Genomic DNA, 23,956 nt, shown 5'->3' with positions numbered 1-23,956 from the left:
AGCTGAAGGAAGCGAAGAGTTTGTTGTTGATGACGAATCAGCCTAGTTTTGGTTGTTCGATTGGGCAGTTTCCCGCAATTTCTCTTTATTCATTGTTAGGGCAGTGAGTACAAGAGGGGTTGGAAATGGAATAATGGACAGTGAAGCAATTGCTTACTCAACGAGTTTTGATTAAGAATGAAGCTGTTTGTGCCATGTATTTGTTAGCTTGGAGGTAAATAAGTTCTTGTTTTTTCTATGTTTCAGTCTCGTTCTTCTTCTAAGTGTCCATTCAAATTCAGCGATTGTCATATACTGCGTTTGCGTTTTCTAATCGCTAACGCCATGTCACCTTTATTAGCAACAAAAACATATTTTATTTTGGCTGCAAATCAGTGATCACCTTTTTGATTTGTGGGTAAAGCGAATCGTCATTTTCCATTTATAAGGAAACTAAATCGTCCCTCTTCTTTAAGTTTTTTATACATCAACAGAGCGGAAATAGGTACGTTAATATATGTCTTGAACTCTGAAGATAAAACATAACTTCCCAAAACATGAGAGAGCTTTTGGAGCTTAAAGGAGATAGAGACGATGCTGAAGAAAAGTGGGTCGAACACTATTCATCCAAGCATCAGATACTTCTCCTTGGCGAAGGAGATTTCTCATTCTCTTGTAGCTTAGCCACTCGCTTCGGCTCTGCTTCCAATATCTACGCTTCCTCTCTCGATTCATATGGTAACCACTTACTTACTTTCCTTACATTGTCACTGTTTTATTGAGCTTAATTCCGGTGAATGGTTTGATTTCCAACATTTGCATTGTTCCTCTCTGTTCAAGTTCATAGCTTTATAAACCAGTTAAAAAGGTTGTAGCTTTTAGATTTGATATCCTTTGTTGTTTCATGTGTTTTTGTGGGTAACTGAAGCAGACACTGTGGTTAGAAAGTACAAGAAGGCAAGATCAAACCTTGAAACTTTGAAGAGACTTGGAGCTTTCCTTTTACATGGAGTTGATGCAACCAAACTGCAACTCCATCCTGATCTTCATTTCCGAAGATTTGATTGTGTCATCTTCAACTTCCCGCACACCGGTTTCCACAGAAGAGAGTCTGATCCCTGTCAAATACGGTAAGATTTTGGTGTTTCAGATACTTTCTTCTTGCAGTTGAAGGTGTAGACAACTTTTGAGGAATTTGTGTAAAGAATTTGTAGATGTTCTTTGTCTGTATGTTTGTCTGTAGGAAGCATAGAGAACTGGTGTTTGGATTTTTCCATGGTGCAAGCCGTTTGCTAAGAGCTAATGGAGAAGTTCATGTCTCGCACAAGAACAAAGCACCTTTCTGTAACTGGAATCTTGAGGAACTCGCTAGCAGATGCTTTCTTGTGTTGATTCAGTGTGTGGCGTTCCATAAGAGCAACTACCCTGGTTATGAGAATAAGAGAGGCGATGGGTCCAGATGTGACCAACCTTTCCCTTTGGGAGAGTGCAGTACTTTCAAATTCAGATTCTCTCGTGTCGCTAAGGAGCTTTATGCAGAGAAGGTGAAATGGAGAGAAGTGAAAGAACGAGAACCAAAGTGTCACCAAGCTTTTCCAACAACTCGGGCGATGGATAACAAACATGTCCGTGTTGAAGACAGCTCGATACATCTTGAACTGCCCAGATACAGTAAAAGAATGAAACCTCATCGTAAAGAACAACTTCTTGAATACAACCGCTTCAATAGAGTATCGTTAGAAATGCATAATGGAAAATTAGAAAGGATGGTAACACGGAGGACCGTTCCTCATCAGTGTCAAGAATTTGGAGTACAAGCTAGTCAAGAACCGTTCCCCGAACGCTCTCTCCGTTTCAGAGGAGTATGTCATGGAATTCACAAGGGGAGAGTACGAAAAATGTTGATACGAAACAGCACTCAGGGAGAATCACGAAAACGGAAGCATGAGTAGGCAGAGCAAGCTCAAAATATGGTATGCACGCAGGACGCACCAACAAAGCTGCATTCTATATGATGCAATGATCTCTATATGGGAGATGATATTTAATTTGTTATAATTTTGTGTACTTATCTGGTTTTTTACATTTTTGGAGAATATGTAGTTGAAAGTGATTGCGAGTCCTGCGCGACTAGTGCATTGTCTTTAAGGAGAGAATCCCATAAACACTCTCATGTTTTGACTCTCTTGTGATATATCCCATCTATCAAAAGACTCTAGGCGGAACGCTTAGCCAGAAAATTTGGTAGGACGCATTAGTAAAAACCAGTGTTCAAGAAAGCGCTAGGCGGTATCTGGGCGGTGACCCAGCGCCTAGCGCCTAGAACGCCTAATCAGGGCAGACGGTTTTTAGGCGGTTTAGGCGTTTACAACATAAAACATTATATATATATAAAATTATGTACAAATATATGTTAGAAAAATAAAAAAAAATTATAAATTATAAACAAAATTAACAAAAATACATTTATTTAAGTTATATTAACAACATATAAACATTTATAATTACGTATACAAATATAAAACTTAATAATTTAAATCTATATAGTTAAAAATCAAAAATAAATATTAAAATTAAATTAATGTAATTTTAAGCGGTTTAGGCGGTCATCTAGGCGTCTACTGAGCGCCTAGCGCCTAGACGGCGCCTAGGCGGCCGCCTAGACCGCTTTCTTGAACACTGGTAAAAACTTAGTAATTTGTTTTTGTGTAGCTTAATCATATGATTTTAGTAACAAACTACTACTCCCTCTGTCTCACAAAGATTGAAGTTTAGGATTTTACACACATATTAAGACAGAGAGAATATATGATTTATTTTTCTAATACTTTTTCACTTTCCCACCTTCCCACTTTTACACTCCATACATTCTACAGTATCAGTAATCATTAAAACAAAAATTTATTAAAAATATTCAAAACATCAATCTTGTTGAAACAAAGAAAATTTTCTAAAACTTCAATATTTGTGAGGCAGAGGGAGTAAAAACTAGTATAGTTGTATTAGTATTTATTCTTGATACTAAAACACTCTAATCAGAACGCAATTTTCAATCATTTCATTTTTAACAATAAACGCCTTTATGAGCCAACAGAAATACTACTTTTGTACTGAAATGGGGGCTCAATAAACAAAATCAATAAATGATCGTCTTTTGTTAATATCGGTGTAAAAATCCCAATCATCTTTTCCCATTTTTCGATAGATGAGAAAACTCAACCGTCTCTCTTCTCTTGGACTTATACAGTAGTACTACTACTACTAATAAACGTTACTTCTGTTTTTGAAAATAGAGAAAAAAAAAAAAAAATCAAAACTTTCTAAAGTTTCATCCTTTATTGCTCTAATGGCGATGGAGGTTAAGGGTGATAGGGAGGATGAAGAAGAAGTATGGGTCAAACACTACTCATCGAACCATCAGATACTTCTCGTCGGCGAAGGAGATTTCTCATTCTCTTGTAGCTTAGCCACTCGATTCGGCTCTGCTTCCAGTATTTGCGCTTCCTCACTCGATTCATACGGTAACACTTCCTCTGCTTACACTGTGAGAATTTTTTAGGGTTTTTGATTTCGTTTGAGTTTTCTATGTCTGAGGTTTTAGGGTTTTTTTATGCCTCTTTTAGCATGAGACTGTCTCAGACTTGGCTGTGAGAAAGAATCGAAATCAAATCATAGGGTGAACTCTACTGATTATGGAGCTTCCGGTGGAAGATGTGATTTTTCATCTTTGTACTGATTAAAGGTTGTAGCTTTAAGTTTGATTTCCTCTGTTGTTGAAGCAGATACTGTGGTTAGAAAGTACAAAAAGGCAAGATCAAACCTTGAAACTTTGAAGCGACTTGGAGCATTACTTTTACATGGAGTTGATGCAACCACACTGCAATTTCATCCTGATCTTCGTTTTAGAAGATTTGATCGTGTCATTTTCAACTTCCCCCACGCCGGTTTCCACGGCAAAGAGTCTGATTCCTCTCTTATACGGTGAGTGAGCTTCAACGTTTCTTTGGCATTACAGATACCTTCTTCTTGCAGTTGAGATGTGTAGACTGGCAACTTTTGAGGAATTTTTGTAACGAATTTGTAGAGATGTTCTTTGTTGCAGGAAGCATAGAGAGCTGGTGTTTGGATTTTTCCATGGTGCAAGCCGTTTGCTTAGAGATAATGGAGAAGTTCATGTCTCGCACAAGAACAAAGCACCTTTCTGTAACTGGAATCTTGAGGAGCTCGCTAGCAGATGCTTTCTTGTGTTGATTCAACGTGTGGCGTTCGAGAAGGGAAGTTACCCTGGTTATGAGAATAAGAGAGGAGATGGGACTAGATGTGACCAACCTTTCCTTTTGGGAGAATGCAGCACTTTCAAGTTCAGATTCTCTCGCGTCGCTAAGGAGCTTTATGCAGAGAAGGTGAAATGGAGAGAAGGGAAGGAACAAGCATCAAATCGTCCCCAAGGTCTTATAAATATGCAGCCTGCAGTGTCATTTGATCATGGGTATCCCCAACAAACTGAATTTCACGGTGTTAGCCAAAGACCAGTTCCGTTTGATCTCAGCTATCGTAGGGACTATGACCTTAGGCAAGTCCAAGATCCTTGTGTTCAATCAAGACAGAGAACATCTCCATTGGATTACCAAGAACATAGATATTCACAGTTTGAAGATGCCCACTTCTCTCTTGGAAGAAACCATGCCCTGTTTGATGACAGTTTAATAGAGCTGGACAAGTACAGATACACTAAAAGAAGCAGCCTGCTTTGTCAAGACGTTCCTTTTCAAACAAATCAACATCGTCAAGAACATTTCTATGAAAGCTCTAACCGCCTCTGTGGAGTTCCGCTTGATAATTATGAGGGGGTAATACAAAGAATGCTAAAACGGACAAGGTTTCCTCATCTGTACTCTGGAGGATCACCAGAAAGACACCGCCTGCTTTGTCAAGACTTTCCAGTTCAAGCTAGTCAAGAACCACTATTCGAATGTTCTAACCGCTCGAGTGGAGTTTCTCATGAAATTTATGACTGGGAAGTACGAAGAATGTCAACAAGTAATAGCCTTCGCCATCCGTACACTATAGAATCACAAGAACGAAGCTTCACTAGGCAGAGCAACCACCACATTCATCCTCCACAGCACTGGTAAATCATTGTTTTTTTTGTTTTGCATAATCGATATGAAAAATTCTTTAGGTAACTAATCCTCAAAGAACTTCTCAGGATACGTTGATGGAAACAAGGTTACTGAAGATGATGACTCAAGAATCTCTACGGATGGTGTGTAATTTATCTTATGTGTCTATCTATTAGCATGGCAGTAAGTTAACTACTGACAAGTGTCAACTCGAAACTGTGATGATCTCGATGTGGAGATGATATTTTTGGGGTAATTTTGTGTGTATATTTAGTTTTTGAAGAATGTATCCAAGAAATGGTAGTGACTTTGCATTATCTTAAGGAGATACTTATCTTTATCACTGCTGCTGCAAGATAATTTCTCAATACTTGCCTTTTTTCAAACAGTCTCTCTCGTACTACTGATTCACACTAAGACACCATCTGGACCAGAAGGTTTGGTACGACACTTTAACCGTTTTGTTTTATAGTAAAATATAGCAACTTACAATATGATTTTATCATTTCTTGTAGACTAATTTAAACGTAAGCTTAGCCGACAAGGCAACAATCACTATCCTAATAATTCTAGCAGCAAAAAAAACTCTTCAATTTCAACTTCTAATCAAATCAAATAAATAAATAATTACTTTATAATATTGAAGATGAAAATGTCAAGCAAATTACATGGAAATTGATAGTGAAAAATATAATAATAGTAATAATTATACATACATACATACATACATAGAACTGTTTAACTTTCAAGGAATCTGCTTATGATGACTGAGTCTATCTATAGTCCCGCGTAAATCATAAAACTATGATGGATGATTGAATTTACTACGAAATAGTTTCTATCGTTCGAATTTTAAATAATTAAACTTCCTTATTATTAAATTTATGCTTTTTTCTTTGTCTTTATAATAGGTTTATGCTAGTTCTATAAATTAAGTAGATGATTCATGTTCTATACAGTCACAATTCAATAGATCAAGATAAACACTCAAGCAAATCTTGGTATCTCTCCTCAATAACACACCGATATCGGAGTATTCTCTCCGGCGATATGATGAAGGTAACTGCCATTACTTCCTTTGACATATGTTCCTTTTATTAGTTTATCATCAGGTAAAAACTAGTTTCTTGCAAAACACGAAACTTATCTTCGTTTATTACCGTTCTTTCTTCAGCAACGGATAGTTCTGAAGATGGATATGAGTGACGGTGAGAAATCGATGAAGAAAGCTATGAAAATCGCATCTGGAAAATTCGGTAATTAAACATTTCTAGTCTCTATGACTAATTTTGCCAGTAACTTGCAAAGGAAGTTAGGTCATGTGAACCGTTTCAGCAAAAACTTGATTTATTTCACTGTCTGGCAGGTGTGAGATCGGTCTCGATTCAGGGACAGAATGATCAGCTAGTTTTGTTGGGAGAAGGGATTGACTTGGCGGAGCTAACACGTGAGCTCAAGAAGAAAGTTTGCAACACGAGTATCATCACCGTGCAGGCCGCTCCGCCGCCTCAACAGCAGCCACATCCTATGGGCCAGTACAACAACCAGATGCCTCCGGCGAGAAGATGTACTTGTGAGATACCAAACTCAGGTTTCTGCGGATTATGTTGTTCTATGAGTCAGCAACACACTACTTATCATATGGTACCATCCCAGTATCCTCCTCCTCCGGTGCTCTATTGTCGTGAGGAGACCGATGTTTGCAGAATTTTGTGATGTGACGCTTGAGTGTTTTTATTTTTTTGGGTTGAGTTTTTTTTTTTATCTAAAAAAAAAAAGATATTCTTATAATTATTCTGATCATATGATGTAGTAAAATACAAAAATTGTTAAATTCGTGATGCTGTAAATGTTTTGTTTATGTTTTTGAACTAATTAATTGTTGTAAAATGTAAATATTGTGACAGTGGATTATTTTATAAGAGAATATGTAAGTTGTGTTTATTTCTTTGTAATGTGATGAAGTAAGTCCACGACCCACGACGATCATATATATAAACGGACTTTGCTTTGATGACATGTGCAATGAGGGGACTAGTTCCTGGATAGAGAGAGATGTCCAAATTTCCAAACATTCCCTGAGCTTATCGTATCTTCTCTTCCCTCAAACACGGGAAGCGTTACAATGTCATTGTCATTATATCCATTATTTAATGCGTCTTTTCAGATTAGAGAAAATATTATCGACAAAAATGCAACGAATAAACGGAATGAACCAACTGAATACTATAAACAAAATAAATACGCAACTACCTCAAAATAATGATAATACTATATATCTAAAGTCAGACAAAAAAAAATCGAGAAAATTCCAAAAAAAAACACCAACTATTTAATATTTGCCAGAAAAAAACATGAATTTTTTTCGTTGCCAGAAAAATACGCAAACTATTTTTTAGTTGATAAAAAATACACGAACTATTATTTTTTTCTAGTTTCTCCTCGTCTCCGTTACGACCGTTAACGGTATTGTAACGGCGTTACTATTTTTGAAAAAAATTCCAGAAAAAAACACAAACTATTTATTTGTTGTCAGAAAAATACATGAACTTTTTTTTTTGCCTAAAAAATACATAATTTTTCATTTCTTATTTTTCCATTGTCAATGTTAGAGATCATAACTTATAATTTTCTCTGCTCTCTTGAACTTCATTCAAGTTTTTACTACTATTTAGGATAACTAAAATAAGAACAAATACACAATTATATTAATCGATTTCCAAATTTCTCAATTAGTGTTGTTTTTGGATTTACACTGACTTTACAAATTTTGAAACTTCATCAACATTTCTCTAAAATTTTATGAGATCCCCACCTTTGTAGACCTTTGTATACATTTCAAAAAATATGCATCTCTTTAGTTTAGTACCTTTTATGATGCTTATAGCCAGTGTAAATCATCAATTGGGCTGGTGTACGCAAACTTGATCGAGATCGTAGATTATAGCCATTTTGTGGGATATCAACTCTTGTAACCTAACCAGATTCACCATTTATTTATGCAAAAACAATACTATTGAGAAATTTAGAAATCAATCAATCTAATTGTGTATTTTTGTTCTTGAATTTAGTTATCATAAATAGTAGTGAAAACTAGTATGAAGTTCAAGAGAGCAGAGAAAGTTATGAGATATGATCTCTAACATTGTTAATAGAAAAATAAGAAATGAAAAATTATGTATTTTTCAGGCAAAGAAAAAAAAGTTCATGTATTTTTCTGGCAACAAATAAATAGTTTGTGTTTTTATCTGGAATTTTTTTCAAAAATAGTAACGCCGTTACAATACCGTTAACGGTCGTAACGGAAACGAGGAGAAACTGGAAAAAAATAATAGTTCGTGTATTCTTTATCAACTAAAAAATAGTTTGCGTATTTTTCTGGCAACGAAAAAAGTTCATGTTTTTTTCTGACAAATATTAAATAGTTGGTGTTTTTTTTGGGAATTTTCCCAAAAAAAATCTAAGATATTACAAAGTGATATATTGTTGTCAATCAGTTTTAATCTGTTAACCTTGGATCCTCTGAACATAGTGGAAGACCATAAATGATACTCATTCCGTTTCAAAATATATGATGTTTTAGTTAAAACACACATATTAAGAAAAAGTTACTTTTAAAAAGTTTAACCAATCATAAACAAGACTGCATAATTTAAAATATAAAATTAATCTAAAAGCTACATAGAAAATTGGAAACATACTATATTATGAAACAAAAATACTTCACTAAACATCCTATATTATGAAACGGAAGGAGTAAATGATATAATCTCCAAAGGGTTTGAGTCTGATCCCCAAGTTATAATGATGAAGGCATATGAAGATGTTGAGGAACAGGTTGAAGAAAGAATTCAAACAAACTTTGTTGAACCGAGGACTCGAGGAATATGAAATGGGAAGACCAGAAGTGCTGTAATGTTGATGGGGTTTGGTTAAAGGCTAGATATAATTAAGTGTGGATTAGATTAGGTCTTGATAGAAAAGCTCGGAAAGGTGTTGTGGATGAGTGGCAGCGTTAGTCCAAGGTCAAAGAACAATGCTAGAAATAGAGGTCGAAGCTTTTTAAGATGGGCTATACAAACCACATTGGCTCTCGGATCCGATTCAAAGCATTTCTTGATGACTTCAAGTTGTGTTCTACAGGAAGGATGAATTAAAAAAAAAAAAAAAGATGTAATGACTAGCAGAATAGGCCCATTATTATCATATTAGGCCAGCACAGATCAGTTTGATATTTGCTTTTCTGTTATTTCCCGCTTATTTTTGAAAGAAAAAATAACAGATTTCTTCAACAAACAAAACAACAACAAAAACGATAAAAACTCATTTCTTCAAATATTGTTTTGGACGTTACATGTTCTTTTCCTCCAAATATAAAATCTCTCTACGCATGATTGAATCATAAACACCACAAACCCTCAATTCCAAAAGCAAATACAATCAAAGATGAATCAATTCACCGGAGTTCTCTTCCTCTGCATCGTTCTCCTTTCCTCCTTCCTCGGAAATGCTGATTCCGGTATGATCTCCGATCTTTGCAAACACTCGGACGATCCAAAACTCTGTCTCTCCAGCATTATTTCACGTCCCGAGTCAGGCGAGTTCGCAGGCACAAGCAACCAGATCGAGATCATAGCTATATCCGCCGCGTCGGCCAACGCTTCAGCCACTTCTTCCTATATCAAGAATAAGCTCGGCAACGAGGATCTTGAGCCAGCGACTGAGGCCACGCTCGAGGACTGTCAGAAGAATTACCTAGACGCCGTTGAGCAGCTCGACGACTCGATCTCCGCGATGCTCGCGAACGCGCACGCGGACGTCGACGTCTGGCTGAAGGCGGCGATAAGCGCCATCGAGTCATGTGGAAACGCGTTGGAGTCACGTGCCGGGAACGATGTGGAGCTTTCGCAGAGGAACGATATGTTTCTTAAGCTTTGCAAAAACGCTTTGATGATTAACAAAATGTTAACTTGATCAAATTCATTAATTAATTAATCCCTCACATATTTGAATGTCACATGTATAATACTATATGCTTTCCTCTTTCTTTGTTTGTTTCTTTTTGGTTAACTGTTTGTTGTTTGGATAAATATGAGATTAATCTAGTCAAAGAAAACAAAAAACAATGAGAAATTTTTTACGTTGAATAAACTTAACAATGTTAGAGAACAGCCCAACTTGAGACTCTCTCTCTCTTGGGTCCAAATTGTTGAAGCCCGTAATAGAGCTTAACACACAATGCTAAAATTCCAATTTCTTCTGTTCAAAAAGCTTAGTAGTCTAAGTGGTCCAACCCAAACTTTTAGTTGAGATTTTCCAGTTCAATTCAACTTGGTTTATTATACAAATGAAGCCGGTACGTTGAATAAGTCTCACGGCTTGGCGGACACTATGATTAGGCGGCGTAGAAATTTCATGTAAAAAGCAAAAACACAATGGTGGAAATCCAACGAAAACGAAACCAGTGGTGGACATCTACTCGATCCATCATGCAACTTTTTTCTACACAAAACCAAAACTCCTAACTTAGTCGTTGACCTACCATATTTACAACGTAACCAATGTTGATTATTCTTCACTAAAGATCAACATTAATACATAAATTAAAGTATATTATTATTCTAAATATTTTAAGGTGATCAGAGTATTCAAGTGTCAAATTTTGGTGATAATCTAGACTGATATTTCTAGCAAATGTACGATCATGATCAAATGAGCGTCATATCAGAGTGGTTGCTTGTAAGATTAGTGTTGGATAGATTCTAGATTCAATATTGTCCCACAAACTGACAAAAACGTAGATACCTTTCTTCTCCACTTGGACCAATTATATATTCACACTTGTTCTAAGCTTTTTTAATTCATTTAATTTCCATGAAAATATCAATATCTTCCTATTATTCAGAGCTCAAAAAGTAATCTCACAGTTAATATATAAAACTATAAACCATTTTCATTAACACCAACTTGAAATAATATTTAGTTTTGAATATTGTAAATTATGTATGTTGTCAATTGGGAACAACTTGCACATCAAGATGAGTTCATTAGACAAAACTTGCACTCTTGTAAAGGTATTCTCATAGATTCCACTAAGACCCTACCATTTGTTGCCTTTTCCTCCTTAACAATGATAGAATCTTGATTTCAGTTTTTGAAAATATCTACGTATCAAATTACTCTAGTATATCTTTATCAACCAACTAGATTATACTAATCATACTCTAGTATAAAAGTAGCTAGGAAGGATATGTAATAGCTAAAGACATTCTTTTTAGTTTTCTTTCAAAGCATCCAAACATGATTGGTTAGTTAATGATTTAATTTTCAATAGTATAAAAGGTGCCCATGAAAAAATTGTACTGGTATGTGAAATGTATGGGAGATTCAAGTTGAAAAATCCGATGGAGTTTGTAAGTTGAAAAAGGAGAGTGGGCAAAGAAACCAAGTTGACATGGGAATGCACGCAAATCTATGAGTGTGAGCTGAAAAGAATACTTACACATTAATCTATGCAAATTCTTCTTTGTCACGCAAATTTGTTTATACATTAATTATATGCATAAATAAATTATTTAAAGGTAGATTTGCCTACCCTGGAAGCACAATAAATTCCAATTGCTTCCATCACACTCCTATCAGCTAATCTCACAATCTATACAATTAAAGTAATTAGATCTTTAATCAGCACCAAGACTATGTATGTATAAATCATCAGATCAATCTGTAGTTGGTTCAATTTTCTTAAGAAAAGGATAATGCATGGGGTCAATTATGTAATTCAGAACCCATATCTAATCCAGGAAAATTTGAAGTATCTATCTATCTATAAACCTATAAAGTCTGAAATTAATTTGGAGACAGAAGTCTCCAATAAATGAGACACACGCCCCATACGACTGTCCCAGTTAGAGAAATAAGCCAAAGGACATAACACCAAACACTTTACTCTTTCTCTGTCTCTCCCTCAACCAGAAAAAGCAAACGAACCCTTTCGAATGACGTAAAAGCAAAAACACTGACTTTGCTTCCCCGTTATTATTACCAATCCAAGAAAAAAAGCTAATGATTCCTCCATTAAACAATTGAGATTGTCCTCTCCTTAACCCCAAATCTCAATCCTTCTCTCTTTGATTCTATTCGCTGCACTCTCACAGGTTTGTATATGAGAGTGTATGCACAAATCTTCATGTAAAACTCACATCAAACCGAATCCTCCCTCTCTCTCTCTCTCTCTCTCTCTCCATAACCTAAGATCACTCTCATCTAAAACTATTTGATCTGTAAGGAGAAGAAGAAGAAGAGGGTAAAGTTTTGTATATGGTAAGAAGAAGCGAAGAAAAGAGCAAACCTGGGAAAATCAGGGGAGAATCTGCTGGAGGGTTTGTTGGATTGTATCCATGACATCACTGCGGCTTTGGCTTTCGCTAGGATGACTGATTCTGCTTACAGAGTAGACACCATTTCTAGACTCGCCCAATGGCGAATCCACAACCTTTCTTCCTCCACTTACCGCAAGTCCGATCCTTTCAAGATGGGTCTTTGGAATTGGTATCTCTCTTCACTCTCCTTCTCTCTTTTTTTTCACCTGACCAATTACGATCCGACATGATGAATGAGTAAAGTGGACACCTTTTTCTTTGTAATTGATGTGTTTGGTAATGATAATAAGATAGATTTTTGACAATTTGGGTTTTTTTTTTTTTTTTTTTTTTTTTTTTTTTTTTTGATTTGAAGGCACTTGTCTGTGGAGAAAAGCAAGACGCTATTAAATGTTAAGTTGTATCCAGAGGTATCAAACCTTACCAGAGACAATCCACCACTTGCTTCCTTTGCTCTTCGTGTTATCTCTTCTGCTGGTGATAGGAAAGCTTTATCTCATCCAGGTACTAGAGAAGAACTTGTTTGTTTGATCCAATAGTTTGATTATCTCATCCAGGTTCTTTAATGATTTTACTCGAATGCAGAAGTAATAGATAAGCGGATCAAGACAAACGAAGATTTTCTTTGGACGATTGAAGTCCCCTTAACTGGTAAAATCATCATTGACGTTGAGTTCCTTGACTTGAAGGTTCTGTCTCAAGATGTAAGTGTCTGTCAGAGATGTTGCTTAGAGATTGAATCAATATGTTTGGTGGAACATATACATATGTGTTGAGTTGTTGATGTTTTACCTGAATTGGCAGAGTGGAGAATTTTACTCTATTTGGGCAGACGGTTCAACTGAGAATCAATCGAAAGCAACAGCGGTAACATCCCTTGGACGTATGTTGACAGAAAGCATTTACACAGACATAATGATCAATGCAGCTGGTGGAAGCATTGGTGCTCACCGAGCTGTTCTTGCTGCACGTTCACCTGTTTTCCGCAGCATGTTTTTACATGACCTGAAAGAGAAAGAGCTATCAGAAATAAACATACTAGACATGCCACTTGATGCTTGCCAAGCTTTTCTCAGTTATATATACGGCAATATCCAGAACGAGGACTTTCTTATACACAGATTAGCACTCCTCCAAGCAGCTGATAAATATGATATTGCTGATTTGAAAGAAGCTTGCCACTTGAGTCTTCTAGACGATATCGACACAAAGAATGTGCTGGAGAGGCTACAGAATGCTTATCTGTATCAGTTACCTGAACTGAAGGCTAGCTGCATGAGGTATCTTGTGAAGTTTGGTAAGATATTTGAGATCAGAGATGAGTTCAACGTATTCATGCAATGTGCAGACAGAGATTTGATATCTGAAGTCTTCTACGAAGTCCTCGGTACCTGGAAAGGATTTTAAGGGAAATCAGAATTGGTATTATTATGTGTGCTATTGTTATTATTATTTATACAAGAAGATTTGTGGACACTAATTTTTTTTTGTGCAAAAGGGATTTGTTGGTCGTTTATGTACATATGTAAAGATCACAGAACAAATAAAATGTAAACAAGTAATCTAGAGGTGCTTGATAAATCAGAAGAGGAGTTCATCTGCCAAAAGCTGCACAATTGGTATTGTATCTTTGTCTTCAGACGGGCCAAAAGACCGTTCTTAGCAGCAGCAATTGCTGGCAAGTGGCTCTCACAGCGCACAGCGCATCTTCTGCTGGCCCTCTTTATTTCAGTGATAATTAGTTCTTTCTTTCAGTGATTATATAATTAATTTCAATGATTATATAATTACTTTCAGTGAAATAATTAGTACTTTCTTTCAGTGATTATATATATAATGCAACTAAAGAAGATTCAAGACATCATCCTTAGATCGATTAATAGAAAAGAGAATTTGGAGAGTTATCTAGCAGTTATCATTTTCTATTGCTTCTCTTGAGTTAGAAGCTTCCAAGCTCTTATAAAGTTGTAGTTCTACTTGAAAATAGGTATTTCTCTTGAAATATACAACATAATACATATTAGTTTTTTAATGACTTACATTTTACTTTTTATATATTTTGTTATAAAACTTATGTATACTGTGATCATTGATTATTTAATTATTTATTAAAATGGATTGTAAAGTTTTTAAAATTTCAGTTTTTTACATAATTTCACTAGAGAAAGTGTGACCTTTACAATACTTTTATCTTAAATAATAATTTTAAGTTGAGTTTAGTCATAAATTTTATTTTTCTTTAATTTTTTAAAATTATGTAGTATATTGTTTTTAGAAACTAATATTTCAATTTAAATTTTATTTTATACATTATTATGTGGTATATTGTTTTTAGACGCTGAGACTGAGGCATGACCAAGATAATTCCATAACACCAATCACCTTAGTTGCCAAAGCATTTGAAACAACAAATGCATATTCTGGGCAAAGTTCATTTGGCTTCAATGATTTGGTTTTGTTGTCATCAGCTTTTGAATGGATAGAGAATGGATAGAGAAGTTGTTAAATAAAATGATGTGGTTAGACTTGAGAGGGAGGAAAGTAGTAAAATAAAATTAATTGGTAAATTCTCTACTTTATTGTTGTTGTTGGAAAGATTAAATTAGCTTTTCAACAACAACAATAAATAGAGAATTTACCAGTTAATTTATTTTATAACTCGGTAAAAAATACATATCCACCATACATTTTCACCATCATGAAGTGCTTTTGTATAATTACGGTTATCTCAAATAATATCTTTGAAAACTTAAATTTCCAAATCGCTATTTATTATTATTTCAATCTAAACATGTCTTGCAAATAATACATATGTAAAAGATCACAGAATAAAGAAAATGTAAACAAGTAATCTAGAGGTGCTTGATAAATCAGAAGAGGAGTTCATCTGCCAAAAGCAGCACAACTGTTATTGTATCTTTGTCTTCATACGGGCCAAAAGACCGTTTTTAGCAGCAGCAATCATATCTAGTGCTGGCAAGTGGCTATCGGCGCATCTTCTGCTGGCCCTTTTTATTGATGAGTCTCTTTTTCCACAACTTATGAATGCCACATTTTTTCCAATACTCTTCATGGAAAAAACTTGCAGGTTCATCATCACATTAGTTACATACATGATCACTTCCTTATCCTACTAGGTACAAGCAATATTTATCCATAAACACACATTCATCTCAACATAAATAGATTATAAACTTTTAAAACTCGGAAGCACTAAAAGCCGAACTAAAATCATGCATTATACAAAAACAAAAACAACCTACATGATAAATTGGAAAAAAAGAACAGGAAATATATTTTTGAAACTGGTAGCATAGATATAATAACTTCTTTTTTGTCAACAACTTATATATATTAGCTCTTTGTAGGAACATTGTTTACATAAGTGATATGAAGCGGTAGGAACTAAGATATATTAATTGTAAACTAAAAATTTATTAGATTTTATGAATTATTATCTAGAATTACATTTATATATTAAAAATATATCAAATAGATCAAAAGAAGCAAAATACAATATTGATATACAAAATAAGCATTATGAACAACTTTTACTAATTTCAAAACATGAACAAAAAGTAGAAAACGAAAGGTGAAGAAGATACGAAATACCTTGTGTATCTTCTTCTATTAGTGAGAATATGTCATACGCCTTAGGCCTTCTTCGTCTAGTTTTTTCACATATGCTCCAAAATTTTGACTTTACTTAAATGTTTCAAAACCTACAAAATTCACATAAATGAGAGAAAAAATACAGATATTTTAGTTAAATAAAAAATTTATATTACTAAATTTAAAAATGTATGTGAGAGGTAGAATATAATGTTTGATGAAGAATTTGTGAGAAATTTGTGATATCAATATATCTTTAGGATCATGGGAGGTTATCAGTTTTTTTTTTTTTTGGTCAAACATCATCGGAGCTAGATATGCAATAGATTTTCTTTGTGTTTTTTTTTTCTTGTTTTTTTGTATAACAGAAATTGTATGAAATTAATACATTAAAGTGTATTAATATGTTGAAAGTTTTTTTGTTGAATTTTTGTCAAACATCATGGAGTTACATTTTAAGGAATTAATATGCAATAAATTGTGGTAATTATTATTATTAAAGGAAAAAAGATTCAACTAAAGAATCTTCTTTGTACTGCTTAGTGATTATTTCAGTAATCATATAATGCAACTAAAGAAAATTCAGGACATCGTGATTATTTCAGTGATAATTAGTTCTTTCTTTCAGTGATTATATAATTACTTTCAATGATTATATAATTACTTTTAGTGAAATAATTAGTACTTTCTTTTAGTGATTATATATATAATGCAACTAAAGAAGATTCAAGACATCGTCCTTAGATCGATTAATAGAAAGGAGAATTTGGAGAGTTATCTAGCAGTTATCATTTTGTATTGCTTCTCTTGAGTTAGAAGCTTCCAAGCTCTTATAAAGTTGTAGTTCTACTTGAAAATAGGTATTTCTCTCGAAATATACAACATAATACATATTAGTTTTCTAATGACTTACATTTCACTTTTTATATATTTTGTTATAAAACTTATGAATACTGTGATCATTTATTATTTAATTATTTATTAAAATGGATTGTAAAGTTTTTAAAATTTCAGTTATTTTACATAATTTCACAAGAGAAAGTGTGACCTTTACAATACTTTTATCTTAAATAATAATTTTAAGTTGAGTTAAGTCATAAATATTATTTTTCTTTAATTTTTAAAAATTACGTAGTATATTGTTTTTAGAAACTAATATTTCACTTTAAATTTAATTTTATACATTATTATGTGGTATATTGTTTTTAGACGCTGAGACTGAGGCATGACCAAGATAATTCCATAACACCAATCATCTTAGTTGCCAAAGCATTTGAAACCACATATACATATTATGGGCAAAGTTCATTTGGCTTCAATGATTTGGTTTTGTTGTCATCAGCTTTTGAATAGATAGAGAAGTTGTTAAATAAAATGATGTGGTTAGACTTGAGAGGGAGGAAAGTAGTAAAATAAAATTAATTGGTAAATTCTCTACTTTATTGTTGTTGTTGGAAAGATTATATTAGCTTTTCAACAACAACAATAAATAGAGAATTTACCAGTTAATTTAATTTAGAACTCTGTAAAAAATACATATCCACCATACATTTCCACCATCATGAAGTGCTTTTGTATAATTACGGTTATCTCAAATAATATCTTTGAAAACTTAAATTTCCAAATCGCTATTTATTATTATTTCAATCTAAACATGTCTTGCAAATAATACATATGTAAAAGATCACAGAACAAAAAAAATGTAAACAAGTAATCTAGAGGTGCTTGATAAATCAGAAGAGGAGTTCATCTGCCAAAAGCAGCACAACTGTTATTGTATCTTTGTCTTTATACGGGCCAAAAGACCGTTTTTAGCAGCAGCAATCATATCCAGTGCTGGCAAGTGGCTCTCAGCGCATCTTCTGCTGGCCCTTTTTATTGATGAGTCTCTTTTTCCACAACTTACGAATGCCACATTTTTTCCAATGCTCTTCATGGAAAAAACTTGCAGCTTCATCATCACATTAGCTACAGACATAATCACTTCTTTATCCTACTAGGTACAAGCAATATTTATCCATAAACACTCATTCATATCAACATAATAGATTATAAACTTTTAAAACTTGGAAGCACTAAAAGCCGAACTGAAATAATGCACTAGAAAAAACAAAAACAACCTACATGTAGACGGCTTCTTCTTTGATTTCTTCACAACTTTGTCCACATTCTCCTGAGGGTCACTGACAAGTGACAACAACACCAGGCTCAACGTTGGGTGCGCTAGAAGTGACTCCACTGTCTTCTTCGACTGGGGCCTTGGCTTTCTTTCCCCTTGTTTCTTTGCAGCCTTCACAGATGACGATCTCGGGGCTGTCAAGAAAACTAGTTTGGTGTAAAAGGTTTTCTTGCTTTTATTCATCGGAGGCTGAAGCCCTTATATACATACTCATACAATTAAACCTAAGTACTTACATATATTACACAACTAGACTTAAACAATATGAATATTACATATACATACTTATATCTCTCAATACCCCCTCAAGTTGGAGTATGAAGATCACAAATACCCAACTTGCCAAGAAACTCATCAAACTCTTTGCGACCAAGTGCTTTGGTAAGAGTATCAGCAAGCTGTTATTTAGTACCAACATATTGAGGAGCAATAACACCACGGAGGATCTCATCACGGATAAAATGACAGTGAGTCTCAATATGCTTTCGTACGTTCGTGAAACACCGGATTCTTACTAATATGAATAGCCGACTGACTGTCACAATGAAGTGGGATCGAATAAGAACAATCAACACCAAGAAACATAAGCAGCTCCCGTAACCATAGAAGTTCACACACTGTTTCCGCCATCGAGCGATATTCAGCCACAGTCGAAGAACACGAAACCACATCCTGTTTCCTTGTGCGCCAAGAGACCGGAGAACCACCAAGCTGAATAAACCAAGCCGTGAGCGAGCAATGACTAAGTGAGCAACCATCATAGTCGGAGTCACATCACGCCATAATACGCAGATCTGTACCAGCACGTAAGAGAATGCCCTGTCCCGGATTGTTCTTCAAATAACGAACCACACGAAGCGCATCTTCCCAATGAAGCTCCTGTGGAGCATGCATAAACTGTGAGAGCATATGAATAGCATAAGAGATATCTGGGCGTGTCACACTGAGATAAATAAGCCAGCCCACTAATTGACGATACATGAAAGGATCTGGAAGAACAGCCCCACCAGCTCGCGCGAGGTGATGGTCTTGCTCAAGAGGATGAGATACCGGTCTAGCACCAAGCAAACCGAGTCACAAATGATATCGAGCGTGTACTTCCGCTGACACAAGTACATGCCTTCAGAATTACGAGCCACTTCAATGCCTAAGAAGTATTTCGAAATACCAAGATCTTTCATATGAAAGCATGAACTTAAATAGGTCTTGAAACCAGCGATAATCTGTGGAGAACTGCCAGTAACAATGAGATCATCAACATACACAAGAACATGAATCCGTGTATCCACATCCACAAAAGTGAAAAGAGAGTAATCCTTCACTTATTGTTTAAAACCATAGTCTTTCAAAGCCGTAGAGAGTTTAGCAAAGCAACACCGGGGCGCTGGACGTAGACCATAGAGAGACTTACGTAGACGATAAACCTTTGTCTTATCATCAGTTCGAAACCCCGGAGGAAACCGAATATACACTTCTTCGTCTAAGTCCCCATGTAAGAACGCATTATATACATCCATTTGATGAACCTCCCATTCACGAGAAACAGCTACTTCAGGAAAGGAACGAACGGTAGTCATCTTGCACATGGGTGCAAATGTCTCGTTGTAATCCAAACCCTCTGTTTGCTTATTGCCAAGAACGACCAATCGAGCCTTATATCGTTCAAGCGTCCCGTCCAACCGATATTTCAAAGTAAAGACCCATTTACAACCCAAAGCTTTCTTCCCTGGAGGAAGAGTCTCGACAGCCCTGATCCTCAAGAGCATCAACTTCCACACGGACCGCATTCCGCCAATTTTCATCAAGAAACGCTTCAGCATATGTTTTTGGAATTACATCGGCAGTTATAGCCGCAAGGAAGGCGCGATGATGCTCTGAAAACTGAGAGCAATCGACATAAGAGTCGATGGGATACCAAATAGAGTCCGTGAAATCACCATCAGACTCAACTTGTGCCGTGTTAATGATGTAATCATGAAGTTTAGTGGGGATAAACTTTTGTCGGCGACCTCTGCCCATGGGAATCACTTCTTCAACATTTTTCGAATCCGGAGACTCGTCAGAAGACTCGGTCAGAGATGGAGAGCACGGAATAGAGGATGGACGCGGAGAAGACTCGACAACAGTATCCGTATGTGGCGGTACAACAACATAACCTAAAGCAGGCGATGAAACCAAATCCGCACCATGTTCAACTGGAACCACAGCCGAAGGTAGAGTATGAGAGGAACGAACTGCATGAAGTATAGAGAAAAACTCATCACAACAATCAGTATCCTCGTCAGGTCGAGCAGTCACAGGATTAGAAGATACCAATGGAGGCGGGTCCGTACTCATAGAAGGCATGACAGCATATGGAAACTCCGTTTCCATGAAAATGATATCGCGTGAAACAAAAATCACACCACTATCAAGATTATAGACCTTCCAATCCTTTTTCCCAAACGGATAACCAAGAAAAATCAACTTATTGCTCCGAGAAGTAAACTTATCACCATCCCGGCGTTGATCATGAACGTAACATAAGCAACCAAACACCCGAAGGTGATTCATTGGTGGTGGTCGATCATATAACATCTCAAAGGGAGTCTTCCCATTAAGAACCGCAGTCGGTGTGCGGTTAATCAAGTAGCCCGCGGTCAGTGCACAAAAACTCCAAAATTCCACAGGAAGAGCAGCTTGGAAACGTAAAGCCCGCGCAACGTTTAGTATATGGCGATGCTTGCGCTCTACGCAACCGTTCTGTTGGGGTGTCCCAACACAAGAAGTCTCATGAATGATTCTTTTTTCACGGAAGAAACCACTAAGAGAAAGAAACTCGGATCCATTATCACTCTGAATTGTCTTAATCTTCTTATCAAATTGTCGCTCAACAAGAGAGACAAAATCACGTAGTGTAGAAGTTGTATGTGATTTCGATGGCAACAAATAAAACCATACGGCTCTTGAATAATCAACAACTATGGTGAGAAAAAATCTTGACCCACAGATTGCCGTTGACCGATAAGGACCCCAAAGATCACAGTGAACTAATTCAAAAACCGCTTATGTCTTATTAATACTCAAAGGGAAAGAATCACATGTTTGTTTAGAGGGTATACAAACATCACAAGACTTTGAATCAAAACCACAACTACCATTAGAAGAGACTAGGTAATATCCCGCGCATATGCGCGGTTTGTTGTATTACTTATGTAATTTATTTTAGTTTATTTAATAATTATAATATTAATAAAGTTTTTTAAAATGGTATTTCTAATGTTGGTATTGAAAAAGATGTATTTTTGAAATTCTCATTAAAAATACATATATAACAAACAAATTTCCTAAATGTCAATAATACACTTTATTTATTCAAATCATAAAAATTTACTATGATATTCAAAATTGGGACAATTGCATTTTTAGTACCTTTATTTGCATTTAAATGAGGTCGTAGACCCCATATTCGTTTTTCGAGAAACATAACCACTAAGGGTGCTGAAATTACAGTTGACCCCCTTACGACCAAACAAAAAATAAAAGCCTAAATGACAGATTTAACCCGAGAAAGTCTGCCATAGATATCATTAAGGTTGATTTTAAATTGACGTCAAAGGGAAGACTTCAAAGTAAGTCTACTCCTTAATTATAGGTAAAATTTTAATTTTCAAAATAATAAAAAATAATTTGGTTAACCGTTTGACCAAATAATAACCCATAGACTTCTTGCATTGTAATAAAATAAATTAACATATAAACTAGTCAAATTAAGGGAGGTAAGGCTGATTAGGTTTAAATTATTTGATTTAGGTTTTGCTTAAGTAGACTTCTCTGTAGACTACTTGTGGTTGACTTCAAAATAAGTCTACTCCTTAATTATAGGTAAAATTTTAATTTGAAAAATTATAAAAAATAATTTGATTAACCGTTTGACCAAATAATAACCACATAGACTTCCTGCATTGTAATAAAATAAATTGACATATAAACTAGTCAAATTAAGGGAGGTAAGGCTGATTAGGTTAAAATTATTTGATTTAGGGTTTGCTTAAGTAGACTTCTCTGTAGACTACTCGTGGTTGACTTTCTTATGCCATCAACTAGGAATATTATATTATTTTAAGCTCACCGAAAATTTAATCAAACCGATAGCTGAACCTAACCGAATGCGTACCAATTCTCTTATTTTAACCTAACCGGATTCGGTAACCATATAAATACTTCTTTCTACAGGTGAACCCTAGTTTGTATGTGCTTTCTCTCTCTCCACAATTTCTCTCTCTAAAATTCCGATATTGTTGCTCTCTAAAGTCGACATCTCAGATAAGTATTCTCATCATAGGAAGTCGGCTATTTGCTTTTGTAACGCTTTAGCTAATTTTGTTTGAAAATATATATGTTCTCATAGTTTTTTGTTCATTTTGCACACAGATATGGGGTTATACAGCTACACTCAGCCATCTTCTAGTTCTTTGCAAGTATGGAGTGAAGGTCCACCCGAAGTAAACTTTACTGGCCTGACAGCTGGAATTCCTGACAGATGTTTCTGCGGAAGGGAAACCGTTATGAAATGTTCCACCACAGCTGACAATCCTGGAAGGATTTTCTTTGGATGCAATAACCATGAGGTTGTTAGATTGTATGATGGTTTATTCGTTTGGTAGAATTATTATTTGAGTATAGATAATATTCTTATGGTATATTTACTTCTATGATACGGTATAGGATGGAGAGGACCATATTATGAAATGGTGGGATGAGGCTATTATGCAAGAACTTCAAGCAATGAGAGGTGGAATTGCTGACCAAAGGGATTCTATTACAGCCATCCAGGAAAATGATGAAATGCTATGGGTTCAGCAGGAGCTAGAGAAGGTGAAAGATCAGATGAAGGAATTACGTCTGTCAATTCGTCGTGTACGCGGGGTGGTCGAGAATGTCTTAATCGCCGGTATAATCTTAATTGTTGTATTAATCTCTTTTGCTTCGTAGATCTTTCAAGTAAAATCTGTGAACCTCTCTTTATCGTGGCCGCTTGATAGAATGGCGTATTTATGTCTGTAATCTGTTAAACTTGCTTCAGTTTCTTTAATATTTGGATGATATCGTTGACTTCATTTTTTGACCTATTTAGTAGACTTCTCTATTTAGAAATCAGTCGACGAATGATACTCATTAATGATTTACGACGCGACGGTTTGCGTTATTAATTATGTAACTGTTCATTGTAACCGTTTCGTCTCGTATATATAAACCAGCCCGGGGCCTTTTGATTATTTTAAAACTGCAACCAAAAAAGCTATCAGTAAATCATTTCTTCTCTCTTTTAAAAAAATAAGTTCATCTTCAAAGTCTTGGACGGCGAAGAATTGGTGATTGAAAGTCTTGTATCGGTCAATATAAATCATCCACGCTTAATTGGAGACTGATCACGGTTGGGTAATTGAAATTTTCTCTATATCACTACAATTCATCATATCATTCACGTTTGTTTCATTCTTAAAAATATTCTATATCATATTACTATATCATATCAGTTTTCCCAGAAAGAAGTCTACTTGATAAGTCTTTAGTATATTAGCAAAAAAATTAATATTATTTGATGGATTTACTACGTTTTAGTTTCCCCAGAAAGAAGTCTACTTGATAAGTCTTCAGCATATTAGTACAAAAATTAATTTGATTTGATGGATTTACTC

The 23,956-nt window shown here is 35.2% G+C and overlaps 5 protein-coding genes across 6 annotated transcripts; all 5 read left to right on the top strand.

Annotated features, from left to right (window-relative positions):
- On the top strand, positions 32–2,195 carry LOC104758869 (uncharacterized protein At4g26485). Of its 2 annotated transcripts, none has more exons than XM_010481829.1 (3): positions 32–717; positions 911–1,109; positions 1,223–2,195. In XM_010481829.1, exons 1-3 carry the CDS (start codon positions 537–539, stop codon positions 1,929–1,931), a joined length of 1,089 nt encoding a protein of 362 aa, XP_010480131.1. In that variant the 5' UTR covers positions 32–536; the 3' UTR covers positions 1,932–2,195. The 2 variants fall into 2 exon arrangements, with proteins under 2 accessions (XP_010480131.1, XP_010480129.1); XM_010481827.1 differs by having other exon boundaries at positions 908–1,109.
- Positions 3,277–5,425, top strand: LOC104758867. The gene is made up of 4 exons (XM_019239443.1): positions 3,277–3,500; positions 3,762–3,960; positions 4,082–5,110; positions 5,189–5,425. The coding sequence occupies exons 1-4, from the start codon at positions 3,326–3,328 to the stop codon at positions 5,196–5,198; spliced, it is 1,413 nt and encodes a 470-aa protein (XP_019094988.1). The 5' UTR covers positions 3,277–3,325; the 3' UTR covers positions 5,199–5,425.
- Positions 5,847–7,044, top strand: LOC109125073. Its single transcript, XM_019239272.1, has 3 exons — positions 5,847–6,161; positions 6,277–6,358; positions 6,469–7,044. Exons 1-3 carry the CDS (start codon positions 6,042–6,044, stop codon positions 6,816–6,818), a joined length of 552 nt encoding a protein of 183 aa, XP_019094817.1. The 5' UTR covers positions 5,847–6,041; the 3' UTR covers positions 6,819–7,044.
- On the top strand, positions 9,526–10,596 carry LOC104758865 (pectinesterase inhibitor-like). Its single transcript, XM_010481824.1, has one exon. It carries the CDS (start codon positions 9,549–9,551, stop codon positions 10,074–10,076), a length of 528 nt encoding a protein of 175 aa, XP_010480126.1. The 5' UTR covers positions 9,526–9,548; the 3' UTR covers positions 10,077–10,596.
- Positions 11,978–14,000, top strand: LOC104758863 (BTB/POZ domain-containing protein At1g55760-like). Its single transcript, XM_010481823.2, has 4 exons — positions 11,978–12,653; positions 12,840–12,988; positions 13,070–13,188; positions 13,289–14,000. The coding sequence occupies exons 1-4, from the start codon at positions 12,535–12,537 to the stop codon at positions 13,889–13,891; spliced, it is 990 nt and encodes a 329-aa protein (XP_010480125.1). The 5' UTR covers positions 11,978–12,534; the 3' UTR covers positions 13,892–14,000.

This window comes from Camelina sativa, chromosome 17 (genome assembly GCF_000633955.1).
Source record: "Camelina sativa cultivar DH55 chromosome 17, Cs, whole genome shotgun sequence".
NCBI lineage: Eukaryota > Viridiplantae > Streptophyta > Magnoliopsida > Brassicales > Brassicaceae > Camelina > Camelina sativa.
This window is presented reverse-complemented; position numbering and strand designations above follow the sequence as displayed.